General features: G+C 32.0%; 4 protein-coding genes across 5 annotated transcripts; 2 read left to right on the plus strand and 2 right to left on the minus strand.

The window, feature by feature from the left end:
* Positions 1–367: 367 nt before the first annotated feature.
* LOC148313398 (multifunctional methyltransferase subunit TRM112-like protein) lies at positions 368–943 on the plus strand. Its single transcript, XM_088263218.1, has one exon. It carries the CDS (start codon positions 478–480, stop codon positions 850–852), a length of 375 nt encoding a protein of 124 aa, XP_088119344.1. The 5' UTR covers positions 368–477; the 3' UTR covers positions 853–943.
* A 457-nt stretch (positions 944–1,400) lies between these two features.
* LOC148313399 (cytochrome b-c1 complex subunit 2, mitochondrial-like) lies at positions 1,401–11,840 on the minus strand. The gene is made up of 9 exons (XM_088262807.1): positions 11,728–11,840; positions 11,081–11,229; positions 8,317–8,491; positions 7,246–7,377; positions 5,396–5,658; positions 4,791–4,891; positions 3,368–3,540; positions 2,416–2,640; positions 1,401–1,716 (listed from the first exon to the last, which is right to left on the minus strand). Exons 1-9 carry the CDS (start codon positions 11,770–11,772, stop codon positions 1,630–1,632), a joined length of 1,350 nt encoding a protein of 449 aa, XP_088118933.1. The 5' UTR covers positions 11,773–11,840; the 3' UTR covers positions 1,401–1,629.
* A 2,898-nt stretch (positions 11,841–14,738) lies between these two features.
* Positions 14,739–18,539, minus strand: LOC148313400 (COP9 signalosome complex subunit 1b-like). 2 transcript variants are annotated; one of them, XM_088262787.1, is made up of 3 exons: positions 18,434–18,539; positions 16,750–18,096; positions 14,739–15,576 (listed from the first exon to the last, which is right to left on the minus strand). In XM_088262787.1, the coding sequence occupies exons 1-3, from the start codon at positions 18,479–18,481 to the stop codon at positions 15,502–15,504; spliced, it is 1,470 nt and encodes a 489-aa protein (XP_088118913.1). In that variant the 5' UTR covers positions 18,482–18,539; the 3' UTR covers positions 14,739–15,501. The 2 variants fall into 2 exon arrangements, with proteins under 2 accessions (XP_088118913.1, XP_088118921.1); XM_088262795.1 differs by having other exon boundaries at positions 14,739–15,596; positions 18,434–18,532.
* A 1,167-nt stretch (positions 18,540–19,706) lies between these two features.
* LOC148313401 (gamma-glutamyl hydrolase-like) lies at positions 19,707–25,668 on the plus strand. Its single transcript, XM_088263232.1, has 6 exons — positions 19,707–20,011; positions 20,420–20,470; positions 21,375–21,604; positions 21,977–22,083; positions 22,994–23,091; positions 25,264–25,668. Exons 1-6 carry the CDS (start codon positions 19,776–19,778, stop codon positions 25,517–25,519), a joined length of 978 nt encoding a protein of 325 aa, XP_088119358.1. The 5' UTR covers positions 19,707–19,775; the 3' UTR covers positions 25,520–25,668.
* Positions 25,669–26,599: the final 931 nt, after the last annotated feature.

Raw genomic sequence — 26,599 nt, forward strand, 5'->3', positions numbered from 1 at the left:
GTCAGGAGTCGTAATAATCGTCGGGTATGTATGAGGAGATGCATGAATGTAGAAGAGGCGAAGAATGTTTGCAAAGACAGAGTGATGTGGCGTTCGATTCTCTCTGCCTATCCTTGCGGGGAAGCGGCGTGATGGTTAGTTAGTGATCGAAGAACCCGCCGAAGAACAGCCGAATATTATTGAAACAAATGGATTATTCGAATCATTCAGGCTGTCAAAACAAATGGAAGTGACTCACTCGTTCGTGAAGGAGCTGGGTTATTGAATCGGGTTTGCCATTTTCATGAACCGGTTAATTTATTTCAGTTGACCATAGATATTTTTAGAAAAAGAGCAACTTGTCTTTAGAAAGCACAACAGAATAATCTATGGAATCCGGATGTACTTTTTTGACTTTGACGTTTCTTGTGCGGTTTACCGCATTGTAGCGTGTTCTTTGATTTTGTTGAAATATTGATCTTAAAATTACAAACAAATATGAAGCTCATAACCCATAATATGCTGACCTCCAAGTGTGTCAAAGGTGTAATTAATGGCTATCCGCTCACAATCAAAGCTAAGGAATGCAAAGTGACAGAAGTAGTTTTTAATCCAGATTTCATATGCAGATTCATACCGAAATTAGATTATCCAGTTTTATGGAACGCGGCAGACAGTCTCGGTTACAGCGAAGATCTCCCCAAAACAGTTGTTGAAAATTTCGAGGAAGATGAAGGATTTCTCAAAAAAGTACACAGGGTTTTGATGGAAGTCGAAGTTATAGAAGGATCCCTCACTTGTCCTGAGACTGGAAGAGAATTCCCTATTGTCCGAGGAATACCAAATATGCTCTTGACAGAAGCTGAAGTTTGATTTGGATTTGAATAAAATAATAGACAATCTACAATACAATGTTTTAAGCTGTTTTAAGTTTAATGTGATTAATAAACAACCTGTTATAAAACTAATGTATTTTTATTATATCACCTTATTAACCTAACACCATTGAAGTTCCTTTGATAGGTTTTAGCACACCAACCGGTTTAAATTTTAAAAAAGCAAAGAACTTACTGGAAAAACATCAACGTTTTATATTTAGTTTGTCACAATTGTAAACATGGGTTGTAATCATTTGTGTTTTGAGAGGAAAATTAAATTAAACATGTTTTTATAACACAAACTGGATTATCTGAAATGTTACTCGCTTGGATATATAAGGTTCAGTGCCTTAAGCCTGCGTTTTATTTTTACTTCATGTATAGAAAAAAATATTACATCAGCGGGCTTATTGCTAAGAAGCAATATCTTCCAACTAACCAAAAATCTTTTGTAAACAAAAACTGTGTTTTAATTCCATAAACTATTTCCCAAACATTTTGTGTAATAGGTAATGGAAATCATGAAAGAAAGAAAAAACATGATAATTAATAATTTGTTTATTTCAGATGTGAACAATAAATTATTTTAACAATATACAACATAATCACATGAATATTTTCATCCTACAGCATACATTTTAATAATAAAATTAAAATGTGTTTCGGAAATACATCAATCTAGCAACATTCCTTTATAAGATGGAGAAAGGTTTAAAAATAAAATTAACTATTGTGCCTTCTTACTAAGCAGGTATATTTACAGATATACAGTTTATTGTAATTCATCCACATATGGCACATTAACAAGATTGCCGGCAGCTCCCATGGACATTTTTCCTCTGCTGATTTTGCTAGCAACCTGTAAAAAGTAAACGTAATTGTAATTCGGGGAAGATATTATTCACAATTTGTAATTTATTTATTCTAAAAATGGATTTTTCACCCCACGGATGATATATCAATATATAAACATGTAAAAGTAGCTTAAGCCAGCCAAATGCCAGGTCGTAAGCCCTGAAACGCTTAGACTTCCATCTTACTTTGTATGAAAAAACAACAGATGCTTTAACGCAGTTTAGGAATCTGTAACATATATGAGATATTATTCAAATTATAGTATTTATTGGGAAATCTGAGATTTTTTTAACAATGTATGACGGGATGAAAAGATGCTAATTACCTTTTTTACACGACAAATCATACTGTATGAGCTATCTTTATTCTATCAAATTATTTAAAAAAAAATGTATTGTCATTTTATTACCTCAATTGGGCTTATTTATTTAAAATGCATCAATTAATTTTACATATTTATAAAAAGTAAGTTTGAATGTATCACTATTACTTTTGAACCTATATTCCCCAGCAGAAATGAGTCCTATCATTTATTAATGAATCTGTTGATTTCGGCGCCTTCTTAATGCTATGGTAGACACCAGTTTCATGCATGTGATGTGCTTTCACGGTAATGCTGCACTATTCCGATCCACCATCTTATTATATTAGATTGAGTGTAAATAAATATATAAGAATAGCAAAATAGGTACACAATTCTTACATTGTTGATTTCGCCGTCTGTAATCTTGCAGATGATATCTGCGACATCGCAGGGTTTGTTCAGTCCCCCGGTGAGCAGGCCTTGGAGAGCCAGGTCTTCAGCTTGAGCGTACTGCGTGTCTCCCATGCACAGAACTTCGGTCAGCAGCTGGGCGCGTCCACGCTTCAGGTTATCAGCTCCCACCGACGAGGCCTTTGAGAGGACCTTGGCCGCGGTCTGAACAGCCTGAAAAAAGTATTAACTCATTGTAAAACAAGTAACTTGGTTTGCGTATCGGCTGGAAAAACTGTTTTAGCCGTCTTGTGTGGCCACTGATGTAGATAGGCTGCTTGCTAGGAGGTTTGTGTGGTGGTTAAGTTGTTTTGTATACTCCACTTAATTTCCTGACCTTCTCTCTCAGGTAGTCATGTTTCTGGTTTGGGTGACGTTGTAATATTTCAATGTTGGAGACTCGCTGTGCACCATAATTGATTTATTGGTCCATATGCAGTTTTCTGACTAACTTATAGATAAGAAGTAATTTGCTATGTAGTGAGAGGGTCGAATATCTTCCTATGAGCTAATGGAGTTGCGAGAATGAAAGGTTTAGTTCATCTCTTATGCCTTTGATGTATTGGACAGCTTATCAAAATAGGATAATGGGAAAAAACATAGGAAAATCATGTCTGGAAAAATCCAAACAATTTTTTTTTCTTGAGAAAAGGTGATTGCTGAGGGGTATGTCTAAATAACGAGGTTCTCCCTCACACAAGTTCAATAAAATATTTAAGAATACACACCAATGCGTGCAAAAAAACACAAAACAATTAAGTAACTTTTTCAGTTAATTATTTATTCGATATACCTTCCAGAACAGGTATCTAAAACAAAATGGCAATTCGTGTCTCCAATTTATGGTATAAAACCGTGATATAAAATGACATTTCTAATGCTTTATATGTAAAATGCTTACTTTTCCTGCTGAGCACTTGGGGGCAGAAATAAGAACTCCAAACAGGCCATCGTCAGAGTAGGAAATGTTAAATGCATTTACGGCAAATGGCATGTCACCGAGCTGGGAGGCCACAGCTGCACCAAGGGGAGATGCATCTGTTCCCCATTTCACTTTTGGTCCACTTCCGAGAGCTATAAAATAGAAAGGATATTAATTTCATAAAACAAAACGTCCATCTTGTGTATACTGTGAGAGCTAACAGAGTCCATGTGAGTAATTCGAAATAAATACATTTAAATGTATGAATATTATGCAGGTTTAATATACACTAAGACCCCACTTCGGGGTCGCAACGCTAATTGAAATTTACAAAACGGGAAATTACCTTTTAGAAAATTTTAAAAATGATTCTCTGAATAATAATAAAAAAAACGCAATTTGAAAACACAACAACGCACAACAAAAATGAGTTTTAATTCAGTAACGAAGCAATTTCGAAAAAACGCAAAGTGAAACGACGCAAAGCGAGGTCTGAGTGTACTGAATTCTTAAAATCAATTGTGATATTGCTGTGACATTACAATAAGGTCTTAAACTTTTTCGTAATCTAAATTATTTATTTATTTCATGTCTCTTTTCATTTGTTTTTTACATGATCAATTTTGCAGTATGCTTACTGCATACATAGCACTACATAAATGGCACGGTAAGGCACTTTGAAAACTGGTGTTCAGATATAATGGCTATTTTACAAGTATGAAATATGTTATAATTTTGTAAAACTCAAAAACTAACTAAATTGTCATATAAATGACGATTTTAACCCTTCAACTGCCACACCCATGTTAAATTTTTGCAAAATAAACAAAAAAATTGCACTTTTCAGTGATTAAAATAACTGGAGAGCAATGTTTCATGTATAAAACTGACTCTTGAAAATAGTAAAAAAGGGTGTTTTTAAATAATCCACGCCCCTACCTGTCGTAGGTCGGAATAGCAGGTAATAAGTAGTAGGTAAAATGCATCAACATACGATACAATCCAAAAAAATTCCAGGAATTCAAGAATCGTAGTATTTAAAGACATAAACCAATTCTGTAGGGGGTGCCTAATACATATGGCCAAGGCTGTAAGTGATTATTTCACAAATATCTTTTATTATTTCTATATTTCATACGCCTCCGTAGTGTAATGGTCAGCACGCTCGGCTACCGTTCTGGAGGTCCCGGGTTCGATTCCCAGGGGGTCAAATAAATTTAAGTGATTTTTTCACTGTAATATTGATTCAATATTACCCTGGACTGGTACCTGAAGCGGAGGGCTGATCACATTTCCTTCATCTATTAACGAACAAGATAACACTGTGTTTATATGATGTAGTGCCCTATGCACCATGGGGGTGGGGATAAGGGTTTGAAGAAGAAGATCTAAGGGTACAAACCTCTGGCTAGGATAGACAGGGCGATGGCATCCTTGGCGCTAGTGAGTGCGGAGCCCTGAGTTGCCAGCGCGACATGGGCTAGCTCTCCTCCCATCTCCTTCCTGGCAAGACAGTAATATCAAGTTAATATTTGATAGCGGTCCATCACCAGGAGGTCCTTCAGGCTTTTTTCAGATGGGAAAATATGGTTGAATGTAGCTATTAAAAACAACAAACTATAATGATTTTAATTTACAATACATAATCTAAATATGTTATATTCATGGATGTACACAGAAATCAATTGGAGCCAATAAATTTATTTAAAGTTTTGACAACTTATATTTCAAATATTAGTTATTTTAAAAACTATAATCGGAAAAGTTCCATGGTTTACATTATTGTCCGCATTTCTACATAGCATTAATTTTAGTAATAAAACATATCAAGCAATCTAAGCTATCAGATTTTTTACTCCTATTCAGATGCTGATGGCGGTTATCTAAGTTATTACACAGTGTCATTAGCTCTAGCCAAAATTTTAAGTTGTGCTGATGGAAGCTGCCAAATGCCAAACTCAACATATTTATTATATTAAGTCATAGTTTTTTTGCTGCAGCGTGTACCTGACTTCTCCTCCCTTGTAGGGAGAGGGGCAGCCCTGTCCGCTGCTGCTCTGGTTGAAGCAGATGGTCTGGGCTACGGCCACAGCCCTATCCAGAGACAGGCCGGCCACACCGACGGCGCAACGGTCAGCCGTAAAGTTGGCAGAGACAAAGTGCTGGAGGGACTCCGATGACACGCTGCCTGCCCGGCGGGGAGAGCAGAACAGGGAGTTACCCAGACCGCGACGGAAAGCGGCCTTGTGTAATAGATCCAGGGCTCTAACCTGGAAAATTAAAAATAATCTCATTATAACTCCAAAATAAACAAAATTATTTCTCAATTGCATGTTGACGGTGTCTTCCTAGGTTGTTATGCCACTTCTTGCGGTACAAATCAGAAGTAATATGGAAACATATTGCTCACTCCTTTCAAGAATGTCATAAATTAAAAAACTTGATTTTTCAGGAGAATGTTTTTAAAGTTTAAAAATATAATACAATGTATTAAAAATAAATATCAAGCCACTTATCGAACTTTTTACTGTGCAACAGATCTTTTTAGGTAAAACCTGAATGTTTTTTCTCCATTTGAAAAATATTTAGTATATTTCAAAAAATAATTAATCAATACATTTTGTTCAAAATGCAAAAACAACACTCTCTGCCCTGTAGCGGATAAATATTAAGTTAAAAATATGCCGCTTTTGCTGGAATATAGTACATTTTCTGGGCATTCCGAAAACATGCACAACTGAAAATTGACAATTTTTGATTTATGACGTTCTTGAAAGGAGTGAGCGATATACATAATTACATCTGAAACAGATGGTGGCTCTCATAGATTGAAAAAATAATACGTAGAAATGGCACTAACCTGATTTGCCCATCCACATACGGTTAAAAAAATGGGCCTTTGGAGATTTCACCGTACCTGGTAAAGGCAATCCGGTGAAGAAAAAGCCCAAACTGATTTTACTATATTATTTTATGAGCTGTACGTATATGGACTGTATTGGACTCTCGCCCAATGCCAGTATTATTTTGTACGATTTGAACATATCTCAAAAACATATATTTCAAATAAAAAATCTATTCTTTTTCCAAATATGTATAATCACCATTAAAACTCTTCAGTCAAAGGGTAAATCAAATGATAATAATTACATGAGTTAACACGTTCACTGTATTAAAAACAGAAGTGATTTCTTTAAAAATTGCCAGTTTTTTTTTCTTATTTCCAGTAGTAACAAGTGTCATTATTATGTCTTTATTACCAATTAAATAATTTTTTTGTAATTTTTTTGCGGTATTTTTGCACATTTATACCTATCACACGGATTTGTGTATCCAACTCTCGCCAGCAGTGCACGCAAAACACTGACGCGTTTGTATGTTTATGGGCGCGATCACGGATCCGTATAGTGGGCACCAGGCGCTAGACGTATGATACACGGATCCGTGTGATAGGAAAGCAAAGTGTTAATATATGAGTTATTCCATTAACTAAGTTCAAACATCAAGTTCATTTCTAATTTTGTCTTTGGTATTTCCTTAAATATTATAAATATAAAATGATTTTCAAAACAATTTTTTTCTAACAATATTCTTTGTTATAATGGAAATCAAATTGAAGCAGAAGTAGGCAGAAAAGCTTACTGCAATACCAACAATCACAACTTGACTCTTTCTATTCACCTGATCTTCTGAATAATAGCGATACAATTATAAAAAATTAAGGTTTTTCATCAGCATATTTACATGATATATTAATGTATGTAAATAACTATGATATATCACAATATGAGTGCTCATCCTATTAGTCACATGGTGGTTTGAATTATTGTTTTGAGCATCTTAAAATGAATATTTACCTGAGGAGCTAGTCCGGCAGTTTCATACTTGATGCGGGAGATTACTTCGTCAAACTCCCATGGATTGAATACTTGCTTTGAGGCCACATCATTCAAGAATTTAACAGCACTTTCAATTTTATCTTTGGTAGCCTGAAAAAATAATTAGTATTAAGTCTATGGTAGGTACTTGCAGAGTACAGGGCGATTCTGAAACCTGTCATTTTATGTTAAACATAAAGAAGGAGTCAGAATTATCACATCTTTTGTAGGCAAGAAATTTACGAGTTGTCATGGGTATCTATTGATAAGGTCTCGGGTAAATTTAGCAACCCTACTCAACAAATCTCTTTTGAAGAAATATATGTTATGGTTTACTGTAAATGTAATTATTTCATGCCAATAATTCATTTTACGAAATTTTTATAGTTGATTAAGTTTTAACATCTTTTCTTACATCTAGAGAAGACTATCCACTGCAAAAATAATATAAATTATACATTATATTACACACTAAGGCAGCTTGTGCACTACACGGAATTTTACCGTCCGGCAGTCCGGTTTTGAAAAATAAAAGCGACGACAGTTTAGCGTGATCGAATTTACGCGCAACGCGTTCACACACCGATCAAGAGCACCGATCCGAAGAAAGATGGACAAAAGCACAAGCCAATCATCGTTTTATTACGCTAACTGAAGTGCCGGACGGTAAAATTCCGTGTAGTGCACAAACGTCTTAAGATGGGAAAGGTATTTCTACCCGTTCGGATGATTGATGCTTAAATATGGAAAGGGTATTTTTACCTCTTGTGGCAGTTTCATTTCAAAGTCAGAAAAGAAGGAATTGTTAAATGTTTTTCTATGAAAATTATGGATCAATTTCTTTATTAAGGTCTAAACTATATATGCACACAAGTATCGAATCCGGTCGCCAGCACTTCACAGGGGTAAAAAATACCCGTCCTTAGTGTGTTAGCATTGATGGATACATTTCTAAATCCCACATGTAACCTCATTCAAAAGAAATTTTACTGAATACTATAAATGAACCCGGGTGATTAGAATTATTAAATGATCTAAAATCTATTATACCTCGAGGGTGTAGCAGATAGTCTCCCTGTCGACGGTGGCTGACAAGTTGGCACCGAACTGTTGAAGGTTCCTCATGATACCATACGCTGTGGAGTCAGCAGTACCGAGACCTGCAGCAGTCCGGAGGAAGTGAGACAGGCCAGGCTCATCTCCTGGCTCATACCTCGAACCACCCCTAGAAGTAAATTGAAGGCATTTTAGAGAAAGGGAGAATAACCAGGAAAATATTATATAGAAATGTCAATATTTTAATAAGAATATTGGTGCATTTATTCATAAAAATAATAATGTAGTGATCAAACATATTTACAATTATAAGTATTCAAACTTTTTAATTTTACATTGTTCATTAAGTCTAATTTTTTATCTTGTATTGAAGGGAACAGACCTTGTTTTAACTTAATCTTAAATCCTGCCACGGGTAAAGCGTCATGTGTGGGACGTAAGAGCAACACACTCATACTATACGTTACTCATGGCCAACAGCGTGCTTATTGACGCTTAGCATTTTCTGTTTTCATGTTTTGGAATGCATTATTGTTTCATTGGTTATTACTATTTACATTGCTTCACAAGCATTGTAAAATGAATCATAATAGAATTGTGTGGTATCATTTTTTTTCTTTTGACCAAATTAAGCCACAGCAACGCGCGGCTGGGTACAGCTAGTAACTTATAAGTGCATTAATACACATATGGCTTATTTGGGACCAATTGTATCACAACTCAAAATCTAGGATTTTTTTAGAGTAGTGTATATTTACGTAATGCTAAGGCTTCACTCCCTCACATTATTATAAAATAGTATAGCAACATGACATGACAAAAGCAGAAATTAGCTATATATTGCCATGTCAGATGTCCCAGTTTGACCGGGACAGTTCCGATTTTCAGACAAAATCCGGTCGGTTTACTTAACTTGTTAACTGGGTAGGACATATAAATACATCATACGTAAACAATATCGGGAACAGGTAGGACTTATGAATACGTTCGGTAAATATATGTTGCGCCCTGGAATGGGCGGGACTCATACTTTCTAACAACAAAGTAATATTAGTCATACATATATCACTCACTCCTTTCAACAACGTCATATATGAAAAAACTTGATTTTTCAGGAGATCGTTTTCAAAGTTTAAAAATACAATAGAATGTATTAAAAATAAATATCAAGCCACGTATTGAACTTTTTAGTGTGCAACAAATCTTTTTAGGTAAAACCTGAATGTTTTTTCTCCGTTTGAAAATATGAAGTATGTTTAAAAAAATAATTAAACAATACCTTTTCTTCAAAATGCAAAAACAACATTTTCTGCCTTGTAGCGGGTAAATATTAAGTTTAAAAAATGCCGGTTTTGCTGGGATATTGTACATTTTCTGGGCATTCCGAAAACACGCACAACTGAAAATTGACGATTTTCTATATATCGCTCACTCCTTTCAAGAACGTCATAAATCAAAAATTGTCAATTTTCATTTGTGCATGTTTTCGGATTGCCCATAAAATTCACTATATCCCAGCAAAAGCGGCATATTTTAAAGTTAATATTTACCCGCTACAGGGCAGAAAGTGTTGTTTTTGCATTTTGAAGAAAGGGTATTGTTTAATTCTTTTTTAATATACTAAATATTTTTCATATGGAGAAAAAACATTCAGGTTTTACCTAAAAAGATCTGTTGCACAGTAAAAAGTTCAATAAGTGGCTTGATATTTATTTTTAATACATTGTAATATATTTTTAAGCATTAAAAACGTTCTCCTGAAAAATCAAGTTTTTTGATTTATGATGTTCTTGAAAGGAGTGAGCGATATGTATCCACATGAATTTTTTTCTATTTCTTTGTTATTTTGTATTTTCATTTGTGATTTATTTATAAATAAACGAAAATATATATACATTTCATGGTCTTTTAATTTATTTTAAGCATAAATAAAATATATGAAATCACGTCCACCGGGCATGACGTACTGACACGTCCTAATGAAAGAGTTCACTCCCGTTGTATGCTGCATAGTTAAAAAGTGACCTTCCTGGTTAACAAGTTGCTATCTTGTTATATGCTTGTGTCATTTATGATTACTTCTAGTTTAGGTTCCTAATCGGTAACCACGTATTCATATCATAGATAATAAACTACCCTCTAAAACAGTGCTCCGCAACCTTTCTTACCTACGACACACTAAAATTCTTCCTAGAATTCCGAGGCAGACCAAAAGCTTAAGTATATAGATCATTAAAAAATTATTTAGTTTTATTAATTTTTATAATCTACATTTTGAAAAATAGACAATATCATGAAAAATAATTTGTTATTGCGTAATAATGAAAAAATAACATAATGAAAATTGCAAAATGTCAAATACATTGAATTTGATCGCGGCACACCTCGGCTGTCCAAACTTAACACACAGTAAAGGAATTTTTTTTTTGAAGTACATTTTTTTTGTATTTTTGGACTAAGTAGAATCTACTTAGTCCAAAAATGCCAAAAAAATGTACTACAAAAATGTCCCTTACTGTGTTTTGAGTTTGGACAGCCGAGTCCTGTATCCGGCTCACAGCACACCAGTTGCAGAGCACTGCTCTAAAATACTCAAACCCTACCTAGGGTGTGTACCCTTGAATACAGGCGACGTTGGGGGCATTCCGGTGTCCCGATTGAATATTTCAAAAACGTGGCAACCCTAGCTTATTTATGAATATGTATAGCTGCTACCTTCTGGCACTAGACATATCTTAGTAAAACAAATAGATCTTACTTGTATGCAATGGTAACGCGCGCCAACGGAGCTCCATTATCCAAAGCAGCAACAAATACTTTGTTCTGCAGGACAGTTGAACAGATGCCCACTGGTGCCTTCCCTGTAGCTGTTTGTTGTGATGGCTGAGCTGATGCGAAACTCCTCACCTGGAAATATTTTACAAATTATAAAATATAAGATATTACGTAAAAACTCACAAAACATGTTATAAAGTGTTAGATTCCACTCAAATACTCACAAACCTTCACATAGGATAATCATTGGCAAACAATAATAAATAAATTAAATAAATAAGGCAAATACATCACAATTAAAAGTTATATTGAAAGATGAAATAGACATATTTCAGTTCATATTTTAAAGATATAGACGATAGACAGATACCTAACCTAAAATACCAATGTATTTTTGATTTATTTTTTACAATAAATATTAGTATATTCTGATGAATTGAGGATAGCTAAACTGTTATTTATAACGAAAATAAGAGAAAATAAATAAATACACAAAATATCACTTAAGACAACAGATTTTTAATGTTTATGTAACAGGCCAGCAGATTTAGTGATATAAGTTATGTCAAATAATATTCAAGACTTAATTATGATGAGTTCCTGAAAAAATAATGAAATTATTAAACTTACCGAAATAGCTCTAAAAAGAGGTAGTTTTGAGGCGTTGCAGGCCATTTTTACGTTTAATATATCTCGGGACTGACAACAGGCCAAATACGCGGATTTCAATGGCCGACTAAAGTGATGGCGCTGCAATCGGATAATTAACAAAAGCGCGTTTTTTCAAAAACATAACGTCATATCTTATTTTAGTATTTTTACGAATTTTAATCACTATTATAACAAATTAATATTACACAAACCCTAATTGTATTTTTAATTAATCCCTTTCAAATTGTGCCTATATTCATCAAACAAGTCATAAATTCTTAACGTTGCGCGTTGGTACGTTTTTAATACCATGGTAGACACATTACAAATGATTTGTTGGAAACGCTGGTCCCCTTAAATGAATTTCAGGGTTCTTATACAATAAATTTCAGAATGTTTTCATACTTTTTGGGATGAAAAAACTCCAATTTAATTTTTCAATATCACAAAATAATTATTGTCTTCCATATAAACAACAGATGATATCTTTTGGTAATGGTTTTATAAGTAGATTGAATGATTCATTCTAGAATTCTATATAATACGCCATAGCAGGATGATAAATTAAAGTTTGTTAGAACTTTTGAACTTCCATATTCTCCCAATAATAAATTTTTATGTGAAATAAGAATATCTTTCACGTATTTTGCCCTCTATATAACAAATAATAAAAAACATTTTTGTTCAAATCTAGAGTGGAGTAAAATATTATACAGTGTACTTATTTTTTACTGTTATCAATCACATTCACATTATGGAAGTTGTAACTTGTATTGCACATTTTAAGTACAACACCTGTCCATGCATTGCATATAAATACATGGGTAATTCTTCCTATAAATACAAACTTGCAAATTTTACTGGTCTGATGTTGTGAAATTTGTAACTGGTCAACAAAGCAAAAACATAAATCATTTTACTAGTTTTATTCACTTTTTTTAAAGGTGATCTGAATTGTTTGATTGACTCGGCAGCCGTCTTCTTCCCAACACTACAGTATATAGTGTTGGGGAGGAGACGGCTGCCAACCCATAAAAGGCTGAAAACCAAGCCTCGGGGCTTGGTTTTCTCTTCAAGTGCTCTCCAATGGCTCTTATCGCTTGTAATCTTACCCCAGGTCTCATTTGTTCTTATCCTGCTGCAGTCTTCCTCCACATAGTCCATCCACATCATCCTTCTACTCCTGAGCCGCTTTTGTTCTAGAACCCATTTGGTCTGGACTTTTGAAGCTTAATTCAGATTATTTGGTTCCAAGTTGCACACAGTGTTTGATAATTTTTTTAATTTCATTTTTACTTGGTAAATTTAGACAAAACTATTTTTTAAAACCTACTATGACACATTTTGATGCTTCCAACATTATAATAAATAGATATTACCACAAAGCGACTACCAAATCCATTAAAGAATTTCAATGTTAAGCGTGTAAAAACCCGTACCACAATATGTATAGTGTATTAATGAGTGATAACTAACCAAGTACCAATCAAATTTTAAAGTGTAAAATATGACTACCAGGGAATTAAAACACGAGGGAAAAGAAATAGGAGCAAACACATATCTTAAAACATTTATTTTATCATATAATTATGTTATACAGAATAATGTACGAATGCTCATGTCATATAAACTTTTAAGGTAAATGTTATAAAGAAAATAACACAAAATACTAACAAGGATCAGATGTGGACTACGGAAAACAGAATTTGAGGATACATATATGCAGTTTCAAATTTAATCAATATATTTACTGAATGACAAAAGAAAATTATGAAAATAATTTTATAGGCTAATAAAACCATGTTTTCTTAAATTGGACAATTTCAAGAGAGCTTTTTCCAAATTCTTTTAAAATATTCAATAACTTTTTGAGATTTTATACAAAAAACCATTCCAGTAATATTAATGACACAAATTAGTTTCTTTTTTTTTTATAAATATAATGTTGTGCAAATTTACAAAATAAGGAGCTATTTATTAAATTCAAAATTGTAATATACTGAAACTTCATCTTATGGGAAAAATGAGTTACAAAGGAAACATCTAGAATTGAACTATTAATCATCCATATTATCCGGAATGAAAACAGTACAACTTTTTGTCATAAAATAATAATAATAATTATTATTATTTTATGACAAAAAGTTGAACTGTTTTCATTCCGGATAATATGGATGTTTAATAGTTCAATTCTAGATGTCTCCTATAATATACAAACTGTAAGATCATCTTTTGATATTTTTTTTATTATTAACATTTGCCTTATACAAACACATTTATAAAAAATAAAGCACATACTTGAATTGCAACAGAAGATAATAGAATTAGCTGATTTACTTCTGAATTCAATGATTATCCCAAAAAGTTTAACCCAATATTTTTAAATGAGTACTGTGAACTAAACATTAAAAATAAAATATTATTTTATATATATTATATCTGTAGTGACACGGAGGAGGGGCACAAGTCCTGTGGTACATGTTACAGACTTGTGCCTTTCTTCCAATTCACTACAGATATAAACACACACACACACACAAATATATATATATATATATATATATATATATATATATATATATATATATATATATATATATATATGTGTGTGTGCGTGTGTGTGTGTATATAAAGCAGTGTGGAGGTATACAATGGAGCAAATAAAGTCTGTAAAACACTGACATAAAAATTTTCTGTATTACAGATGTCGATATCAATTCACATTTGTGGATTATTAGGAAAACTTAATAATGATGAGAAAAAATGGTTTCATTAATGCAATAATGCAATGTATATTGCAAAAGCACAGAATGTGAAATAAAATTTCTATAAATAATATACGATGAGAATGTTAAGAACTGACAGAAAAATCAAAGATACTTTCTAGCAAATGAATCCTAATAAACAATTTCTAAATTTAGCATACCAGTTTTATAAAACTGGTTTCAAATTCAGAATTATTCTTTTAGAACAATATTAAAGCAAGAGTATTTTTTTTCCAATATAAATGTACAAATCTAAGATTTTTGTTTTTCAGTACAGTAATTATGTCAAATGAATATAGCATTTAAACAAAATGAAAGAGAGTAATCAATGAACGATCACTGTAATATGTATAATCCTTGATTCATAAACGTTTGTCTGACAGACCACACAATATGTATGAATTATGTAAAAAGTGTACTGAATAAATGCATGTTTTGCTTTATTATCATTTAAAAATAAAAACTAGTGCCCTGGCGCGTTCTTTGCCGAGACCATTGTGAGTAAACTCTGGGGCAAATACTGTTTGCTGCAGAAGGTTAATATTCCAGGTTATTTTTTGGACCTTACTAAGGTTTAAAGATATCAAAAATAGAAAGTGACCATCCGGCAGTTTATGAAGAAATGACATATTTAAATATACATAGCACGACATAGTGGGTTCAGGCCCATGTGCCGACACAGTGGGTTTTGCCAGGGCACACATATAGATAGATTGACATAACGATTTTTATGCACTTTTATTAATAATTAAACACGTGTCAGCTTCATTGTTAATAAAATTTAATTGCCATCCTGAAAGTGTCCGTCTGAGAGATTAATGTTTATGAATAGTCCCAGACATGACTATGAATCTAGGGTTGAATAGAATTATCCACATTTGTTCTGAGACTCATGAAATATATATTTTTCTCCAATGATTTTCTTTACAGCACTCACGACATGAGAGAGATTGGTAGACAGATGACCAGAGTGTGCCGAGTGCCGGCTTCAGTTCAGTGGAGGTACACTGGTGCTGGATCCAGGGGCTTCACCTCCCTGCGGTCCGCTCTCTCGTATCATATTCTGGAAACAAGTTAGGCTTTCTAAAAAATACTTGTCAGGTCTCAGTAACTATATTATTTTTTAAATATCCTAGGCACCTAAATACCTACTGTAAAATGTTGATAATGGGTACATAACACTCACTCCTTTCAAGAACATCATAAATCAAAAATTGTCAATTTTCAGTTGTGCATGTTTTCGGAATCCCCAGAAAATGTACTATATCCCAGCAAAAGAGGCATATTTTTAACTTAATATTTACCCGCTACAGGGCAGAAAGTGTCGGTTTTTGCATTTTGAAGAAAAGGTATTGTTTAATTTTTTTTTTTAATGTACTAAATATTTTTCAAATGGAGAAAAAACCTTCAGGTTTTACCTAAAAAGATCTGTTGCACAGAAGAAAGTTCAATAGTGGTTTGAAATTTATTTTTAATAAATTGTATTATATTTTTAAACTTTAGAAACGTTCTCCTGAAAAATCAAGTTTTTGATTTATGACGTTCTTGAAAGGAGTGAGCGATATGTGAAATTAGGGTTGTTGATTATGTTTTTGTAGGATGCATGTCATGTATTATTTGATCTAAATGTAATACAAATGATGGCAAGGCATCTTATTATAAAACTTAAATGAAGTTTAAATAAAGATGAAGACTAAACTAAAACCTAAAATAATAGTAAAAATGTTATATAGAATCAACTTTTCTTAAAGATATGACAATAATAAATGAGGCACTCAATGACAAAAACGAAAAATAATTTTGACTCAAGCGTGATAGTTGACCCGTACCATATGACCGGCTCATATAAATCCACTTGATATTAGCAATACTTTACAAAACAACCTCGATTTTTTGTTGCAGCAGATGCAAATAAATTGAAGAATTTCTCTTAGAAGTTATGTCATATTAATTTGTGCATTTTTTCTTCTTTAACATTCCGGCTAAGCTGCTTCCCAGTTAAAGTGATCCTGGTAAATGAAGAATCAACTGTATGTTAATTCAGCACATCAACAACATAATAAAAATGGCATAAGATTTGAGGAATAAAGTCGTTTGTCTGTCATTTAAAAATCATTTCCAGGACACTTAGCAGGAGCGGGACATCAGCAAGAGAAATCATGAAAATAATTGTGGAAATTTGCAGCTGTGAATACAAAGAGAGTTTAAGTAAAACAAAATAGAATTTCTTACTAACCTTAACATGTATTTGGCTTTTAAGCATCGCTGCTCTAAGTATTAACATGGATGTTCTTCTTTGATATTCCTTTCCGACAGCAAGACTCCTTTCAAATGTGGTACTACGTTGATCAACATCTTTTGCGTACAATATTTTGTTATGTGAATCTATCCGAGCTTGTATCTGTCCATCTAGAATGAGTTGCATGAGTTCGTCTTCCAGCGCACTCACTGTTCTATTGAAGGCTCCAGCCATCTTGCGCATATCTGCGGACAAGTAGGGGCTGAAGTATTGTATGAGGGCGCGGTTCCGGATCATGGTGTACAGCGCCGGCAGGTGGGGTGCTAAGTACATATCCAGCAGGAGGTTATCCCGCACGTCGTCCAGTAGCCTCAGACACGAAGCGTACTTAGATTCGTAAAATTTGAAAATAATATCTCTCAACTGGGGTTCGAGCTCCAAGAAAAGCTTGAAGGAGCTGCTGAAAATGACTTGCTTCTGGAGCTCGGCCCGATCAAAGGTGGCGAGAGCGCACAGCCCCCCGTACAGCGCCACGTTGCTGCCGCTCAGCAGCTCGGGGAAGTCCGTGTGGTCGAGGCTCGCGGCCAGGAAGTGCTTGGCGGCCGACTTGTACTTCTTGGTGGCCAACTCCGCCAGCCCGGCCGCACATTTTAATCTCGTTAGGATGGTTTGATTCGAATCCTTCCCGTGGACTTCGTTGAAATCCGGAGTGCCCTCCGCCTTGGAAACATAACTTAAAACGTGAGACCAGTTTTGCAAATAAACTGAGACTTTAATTACATTAAGACACATATTGACGACGTGCTTTCCGCTGGTGCAGTAATCTCTAGCCCGGGAGTAGCACTTGAGGGCGTTGGAGAGATCGCCGCAGTCCAAGTAGTGGTCCCCGAGGTCGTCGTGACCTCTTCTAATGCTCTCTTTTATTGAATTTGATTTGTAATTTTTTAGATCGGTGTCTAACTTTTCTAACTTCAGAGCGGCTTTCTTGGTTTTAGCTTCTATCCATAAGTTATCTAGAGCGGGGACATCTTGAGAGGTAGATTGCGCGGCTATGTCAGGTAGGCTCGGCCCGACCATCATTTCTGCCAGCTTCTTGTGGAGCGTCTGATAAAGGTTCACATTGTAGGTTGTCATGACGTATGTGATAGCCATCTTCAGAGCCTCGAGCCTTAATGTCGGACAGTGATCGGCGATGTACATTAACCTGTACAGTTTGGCTAGACCGGTGTAAGAGCTGGCGTAAACTTCTAAATCCAAGGAAGGATTTTCTACAATATAACTTTCGGCTTCATTATTCTCGTTGTCTTCCGGCGGCCCATCCACCTGCATTGGTTCTACCGCATTCTAAAACAGAAAATACACGCACCATTTACACAATGATTATATCTGACAATGACGACTTAATTTAGTTTTTTACTAAAACCAAAGTAAAATTTTATACCATTTAAGAAATTTATTGATTATCCGTATAATAATAATAAACGTGAACAGAATAACTTTGGTGGATTTGTCAAATAAAAGCTGTCATTATAGATACCCAACCTAAAATGACAAGCTATATGTATGCGCTAAACACGACGAAAACAGGTTAAAAATGGCTGTAATTTCTTCGGTCAATTAATAAAAATAAAACACTCTTAAAAATTCCTCCAAAATTCCATAAATTACGAGATAAATTTACCTGCAATAACGCATTCTGTATTTGCAGCGGCATTTTCGCTATTTTCATTTTCTATGCTACTCCATCTGTCTCTTTCTTATCCGGCAATTTTGTCGCGAGTATACTTACAGATTTCTACAATACCGACATGAATTATATGGCTATAAATTTTATGTTCAATAGCCAGCAACACTTTTTTTCATTTAGGTAGGTCAGTAGTTTTCAAAAAAGAGTTTTGAAATGAATTTATTTTCGATAAAATAAAACATTTCAATGAATGACGAAGAGAAATAAAAAGAACACTTAAATGTACATGTACGATGGGAACATTAATGTTCTGGGGGGAGGGGTTTTGAGTGCTGAACTGTTCTACAAATATAAATTCATTGATGGTTTAAAATATTTTTGGAGCACAACATTTCGTCACAATTTTACTCAGTTGATGTGAAAATTTAAAATAAAGTTGAATTATTACTGTTTAATTTTACAGTACAAACTGATCTATTTTGTGTTTTTATTTTTAAATAAATTAAAAATAATGTTAAACTATTTGTGTTTAATTTTACAGTGCAAACTAATCTATTTTGTGTTTTTATTTTTAAATAAATTAAAAGCAATGTCAAATTCAATACTTCCTACATATCTGGAATGCCAGAATGCCTCCGATTTTTAACTCCTAAAAGGCATAGGAAAGTGTAGGAAATATAATTCAACCAATAAAAAGCCTTATACGAATTTATAAATAAATTCTGATTAAAAGTTTTACCAACCTCTTCGGTCAATTCAATTGATTATTCATTTCAAGCCCTACCTCGAATATAAATCTTGCAACGGAGTTGCAACAATCTTGTTATCCAAAAATATTTATTTTATGTACATCTATCAAACGACAGAAAATGGCTACATAAATGGATGAAATTATTATGATTAAACACTCCAACTTTCAGGGGGAAACCGCATAAATACAGATAAATATTATTCTTTTTGATGTTTAAAAAACATTTTTTTAAATTTTTTTTTATTTAAAGTTGACATTGGCAATCTAATAAAATAACGATTTTCCTCTAAAAAAGTTTAAAGCTAATCGCGTCAGTCAGTACAGAAATTTGGTTAGGCATTGCGTATTTTTAACTCCTAATTTAAGCTGTAAATGTGCGACGCATGGACGTTTTTACAATTTATATTATACTAAAAAAAAACTTTCTTTCAATGCTCGTTATAACCACGTTCGACTGTAATAGTATACCCACTCCAATAAGTGTAACGAATTTAATTTAATGTATATTAGTGAGATATAAATTAGTAGTCTGTGGTACGTTGTTACAAGTTAGTCGTCAGCTCTGTCTGATATAACACTATCAACATGAATGTGCTAATATTGTTATCATCGGTTTTAATTATTTATTATGTAAATTTGGTTTCACCATTACAACTAATTGAGTCCAATGAACCGGAAAATAAACGTCCTATAATCGGTGTTCTAAGCCAAGAGATGTCGGTTAGTCTCGAGACTGCCTATCCAGGAATGTACAGCAGTTTTATTGCAGCTTCATATGTGAAATTTATTGAAGGGGCTGGTGCTAGAGTGGTGCCAATATGGTGATTTTTTGGAGCATTATTTTTTACATTTTTTATTATCATTTTAATTTATCTTCTTTTTTATTCATTTCATTATATGTCGGGTACCCACTTCTCCGATGAAGACTTTGTTTTTGTTGAATTTTGTATAATAGTCGATATCCGACTTTCTCTGGGGAGTGAGTTCTTTTGACATGATTTTTTTTCACGTAATCTATATATTTTATAGTATTCATATAAAGATATTATGTACAAAAATAAAACTATGGTTAGATTTATTTTTTAGAATGAATGACGAATGAAAATAAAGTATTAGAATAAAGAAAACCAAACATGTCTTTATACTAAGCCCTTTTGATTTACAGTTAAATTATGAAATATATTATCGTATAATATTATTTAAAATAATGTTTAAATAAAATTTTGTAGGATTGGGAAAAATGAGGATTACTACGCAAATACTATGAGTAAAATTAATGGGTAAGAAGTTTAATATAAATCATTAAAGAGATCATTCACACAGACAATTTTCAAATATGATTTTGCATCCATTTTTTAACGATATGTTTGAAAATTAAAATTCATTGTATTGAAAAAAACTGAAACTCTCGGCACCCTAGCGTAGTTAGGTAAATGATCAACTTGGAAACTGGCTCAATTCCCATCAATTACAAAATGAATTGAAGAAATAATTATTCTCAATTGATGTGAGCGTGCATAATATATTTTGTCATCCATATTTCCTATTATTAGTATTCTACTTGTATAATAAAATAATAATAAAAACCCTTACCACACCCCAATGGTGCATAGGGCACTGCTTCATATAAACGCAGTGTTATCTCGATCGTTTACACATGAAGGAAAGGTGATCAGCCCTCCACTTCAGGTACCAGTCCAGTGTAATATTGAATAAATATTAGAGTGAAAAAATCACTAATATTTATTAAACCCCCCTGGGAATTGAACCCGGGACCTCCAGAACGGTAGCCGAGCATGCTGATCATTACACTACGGAGGCGGACAAAAAGTATTCTAAAATTCTCTGAAATAGAGGCATAGCGGGTTATTCCTTTAAAAAAAACTCATAATACAAGTCGGGGTTTTGCTCCGTGATTAGTGTCGCTGATTCAAGTCATAGTTTCGAGGTTCGATCCCATTCTTCCACTTCTTGATTCTTGTTTTCAGACACAGGTTGTTTAAAGTCCAACAATCAGAAGCCTTCAACTAAACTTTTGTTAAATCCCGCTAACATTTTGCTGCTAGAATTCAATCGAAACAACCTCGTTCTCGTCTTCGATTTACCATCGTACCTTCAATTGAAAAGGTATTTCATATGTAGTATGCTACGCATTATTTATCTCGTTATATAATTGATTTACAGAATCCTATTTCCTGGTGGATCTTCCTGGTTTCCGAATCCAGATGGGTATGCTGATGCTGGAGAACTGATTTACAAAATAGCCCGAAAAATGAACGATGATGAAGAGTATTTTCCCTTATGGGGCACTTGCCTCGGTTTTGAACTACTCACATATCTTTCTACTAACCGAAGAGAACATAGAGCCGATTGTTACTCCCAGAAACAAGCACTGAATCTTGAATTTCGAAGTGGTAATTGTATAATCATTATCTAGGTATTAATATTATTTTTTGACATCTCAACATAGATGAAGGAGAATATGGTATCATCCACTGCTTACATTGTGTAATACCACTTTAAAAAAAAACTGGTATTACACAAAGTAAACAATGGATGATAAGGAGGGTGTTTTATTACCATACCACAAAGTTATCAATTAACAAAATATTTTTTTGTAATTTGTTTTAGTACTTATTTAAATAATGCTTATCACTGTTGCTTCATTTATCGATAAAATTGTAAATTGTTATTTATCATATATTAGACCAATCACAGCGTTTAAATTTTAAATGTTAAGTAATACTGAATATCATAGGAACTAATGTCTTTTCTTTATTTTTTAGATTACGGTACGAGTAAAATGTTCAGTGAAACATCAAATGAAGTAGTATCAATACTCAAAAAAGAACTGGTTACATCCAACTTCCACAGCTTTTGTGTGACGGAAAAAGTAATTATTTTCTTTTACGTATTATCAATTGTCAACGAAATAATATAGCTCATGTAATATTTAAATAACATATAACTATTTAAATTTAACAAAGAATTTATCATCGAGATTCTCAAACGACTTTTCTATTCCAAAATGCAACACCAAGCAATTTCAGCAAAACTTCAAATATTTGGCAATCAAACATTTCAATAAACTCCCTAAAGAAATAAAAAAAATAGATGATATAAAAATCCTTAAGAAAAAAATTAAAGCTCTATACATTTAAATCTTTAAAAAAATATATAAAAAAAAACAATTATATCTTTTATTATATAACATTAAACCACGAGTGTAAGTCCCTTTCCAAGCACAAGAGCACAGACTCTTTTATGGAGAGGCACAGCGAATCGAAATATAAAAGTTCTCCATATGTATAAATGATTCAAATGTTAATGTGTTATAAATAAAAATGTAAATATATTAAATGAATAAAAAAAAATATAAGTATATATATTTCTATAAATGCACTTTATCGTGTATGGGTGCATTTATCTTTGTGTGAATATCTTGAATCAATCTAATATTTTAAAAGAAATGTTATCGATTATTTTAACACTTATCTAAACACTTAAATCTTATTTAAAAGTGATTGGCTCATGGCTTTATTCTCTAAAAGCGAAAAAAAACGTAAAAAACTTATCCTATGATGTCACACGTCTTCGATTGTTTCTTCAATTTTCTTAAATTTTATTATAGGTTTTGTGTGTACGTATTAAGAAAAAACAATACTTTTCATCCAATATTGGCCAGGAAACAAAAAACGTAAACAATAGCAATTCAACGGAAGAAAATCCTCAAAGTCACGTTCGATCTTTATGCACATAACGTTCAGAAAATATGGGTAGTTAATCGATTATTTTTTTTGCAGAATTTGACTGAATTCAATATTGATGACGAATGGCGAATAATCTCGGAAAACCATGACTTAAATGGGTTCAAATTTATTTCAACGATTGAATCTCGACGGTTAGTATAAATATTTTTTAAATAAATTTTATGTATATAAATTTTTGTCGCAGAATTTTCTCGCAGGAAGATATTTTAAACCATCAAGGGGTATAAACGTATAAACCCCTCACCCAGGTCCATATAATATGCTGCAATCAGTGGATTTGTCTCAAGTCTCGTAAGGGTTGGTCGTCACTGTTTAGATTATTCCTGTTTGTGGATAAGAGAGAAGTGATTTTTATTTTTATATATTTATTTATTATCATAGTATACCAACTCTTTAATAAGCACAGTAAAAATGATTTTTCTTAATGCAAATATTTTTTTATACTTATTTAAAGAAACAAGCCAAGCATGAAAATATATCAGAGAGGGTATCAAACTAACGATTTAAAAAAAAAAAAACTTGGTGAATACCCCAAGATTTTTTCTTAAAATCTAGTATGACACATGTTTTGGTGTATTTCGCATCATTTTCAAATACCGTATACACATACGGTCTTTGAAAATGATGCAGAATGGATCAAAACTGATTTTAAGAAATAGTGGTATTTAGCAATTAAAACATAATTTAAAAATGGACATATATTACCGCAAGGTGACTGCCGAATCAATTAAAGAGATTTATTTTTTTATCTTAGGTAGATAGGACTTCATATAATATCTCTTCTATTTAAAAAAAGTGATTGTTTATATGAAAACGATGAATAATTTATCAATGGCATGATCAATAAAAGATTAAAAAAATAACAATTAATTTGTCTTTGAATGATCATTCAAAGATAAGTCATACAAATAAATGCTGATTCTAAGATAAATTGGTAGACAATCATTATAAGATGAGATAATTATTATGACAATTATTCTAAATTCTGAAGATATTTTAGTATAAGTACACCCATAATTTAAGTGTCAGCATATTATTTAATTATATCCAGGGCTCTTTTAAAAACAAAAATGTCCCGGAACTCACTTCATGTCAAGCTTTTTACTAAAACAAATTTTATTCAAATATCATTTAAATCAGCATTTCATTTCATTTTGACGAATTATATAAATATAAATTGAAATTATGCAAGCGCAAACATTGTTTCGTCTAAATAACTTTGAAATAAAAATATATAATTAAACGTTGAAAAGGTGCCGTAACGCCATTCCACCGCATTACATGAAAAAAAGCCCTGATTATACCCATACCCAATTGTAAAAATATAAAAATTGGTAATTTTGGAAAAAAACTTAACTACTTCACAATATCACAGGTCATTCATAATTATCTATTGTAATACCATTATGATAAATAAATATTGTTTAACAGATGCCATAAATGTTTGGAATTAAATACATTAAATATATTCAAATGTAATTTTAATAAATAAAATAAAAAATAAATGAAAAATTGCATATAACCACTTTTTTGAGTTTATTAATGTAAGAACGACTAGTTTTGACATCTAAAGATGTCTTCTACAGGTAAAAATACAAAACAATTATATTCTCACCTGTTGATGAGACAATCTGTAGTTTTCGAAACTTGTCATGTTTATATTAAACTCCAAAAGTAGGTATATACAAGCGTTTAAGTTTTATATTTCAATCATGTTATTCCTCGAAATTAATGCTACATAAAGAAATAATTGTAGTGTAATAATAATTGATTCACTGGAATTCAATTGACTATGAGCACGATTTTATGAAAAAATGCATTTAGTTAGTAACATGATAGGGATGTTGGATTACATAATTTAAAATATCTGTTCACAATCCTGTTTTGTATCCGATTTTTTGTTTCATTTATTGAATCGGCAGTCAATTTATAACAATTGTTTGTAATTTTTAATTAAAATTTTACTCCGTAAATATCACTATTAAATATCTCTATTCAATTTTTCATTATGACACGTGTTTCAATGCATTTTGATGTGTACGGTGCTTGAAAATGATGCATAATGCATAGAAATACGTGTCACAATGGGTTTTAAGAAGTATTAGTATTTACTAAGTAAATCTGAAATTCAAAACATTTTTAATACTTGAAAAAAAACGATATATTGTGTAAACATATAAAGACCGCTTTCTTAAGAAACAAATTTGGAAACCAAATATTGAGGATATCAAGATATATACAATAAGCGGTTTTCCATCTTTCCATTCCACCAGAGTCCGTAATGTTATTATTATTTCCCGCAGATATCCTTTTTACGGAGTACAGTTTCACCCTGAGAAGAATATCTATGAGTGGGTGACAGACAGGAATATTTCCCATACACGTAACGCAGTTAAAGCTAACAGCTATTTCGCCGAATTTTTCGTCAACGAAGCCAGGAAGAGTAACCATAAATTTGACAGTGAAGATGAAGAGCAAAATAGTTTGATCTACAATTTCCATACAACATTTACGGGACTAATAGGAAGTGCTTTCGAACAGTGTTATTTGTTTCAGTAAAATTAATCCAAATAATATTAAGCATCCATTTTTAGTATAACCTACTAAAATAAAACAATTAAAATAAAATAAAAAAATAAAATAAAATAAATAAAATAAAATAAGATGCCAAGTGCATACATAGAATAACTTTCCACTAAAATTGATAAATAAATGAGTTATCTATGTCAAAATAAAGGTATAAAATAAGATATACCTAAATAATAAAATTATTTATTTTATTAATTAATATTTATTTTTCTAATACATTTTTTTATGAACGTCTCACTAAATAAGATAACGTTTGAGTTTATTAATGCAAACACATGACTAGTATCGAGAACTACAGATGTTCTCAAAGACAAATGAAAGTAAAAAATGTTCAAAACTCTCAGTGTTAACACTAAACTTAAAACTGGTCTAACAGAAGTGTTTTGTTGAAAAACACAGTAACTTTAAATCTTTTTTTACAAAAATCTGACAAATTTATTTTATGGAGAATACTAAATTTGTATATAAAGCTTCCAGTTATATGTCCTGTCTAAACTGTAATATTGCGTGAAAAGTTTTTTTTTTTTAAATCTTATAATATTATGGTTGTATTCAATGTAAATTGTAAAATTTTTAGAAAGTAAAATATTTATTAACACATGGAATACATATACGAGTACTAACTGATATGTGAAATTAAAAATATTCATACTGTTTGAAAATATTTTTAATTAAAAATTTTAATAATAATAACACCCATAAAATGAAATGGATACGGAAAAAACAATATACAATAGAAACATTCGTAATATTTAATGCACATTGTAAAAATTTTAGTAAATAAAATATTCGTACCTTCTGCTTGAAAATATCTTTTATTTTAATTTTTAAATAATATATTTATATTTATATATATATATATATATATATATATATATATATATATATATATATATATATATATATATATATATATATATATATATATATATATATATATATTAATATATATATATATATATATATATATATATATATATATATATATATATATATATATATATATATATATATATATATATATATATATATATATATATATATATATAT

The sequence above is a fragment of the Brachycentrus maculatus genome, unplaced genomic scaffold (assembly GCF_059751285.1).
Source record: "Brachycentrus maculatus isolate JH-2025_06_01 unplaced genomic scaffold, ASM5975128v1 h1tg000012l, whole genome shotgun sequence".
Lineage (NCBI taxonomy): Eukaryota > Metazoa > Arthropoda > Insecta > Trichoptera > Brachycentridae > Brachycentrus > Brachycentrus maculatus.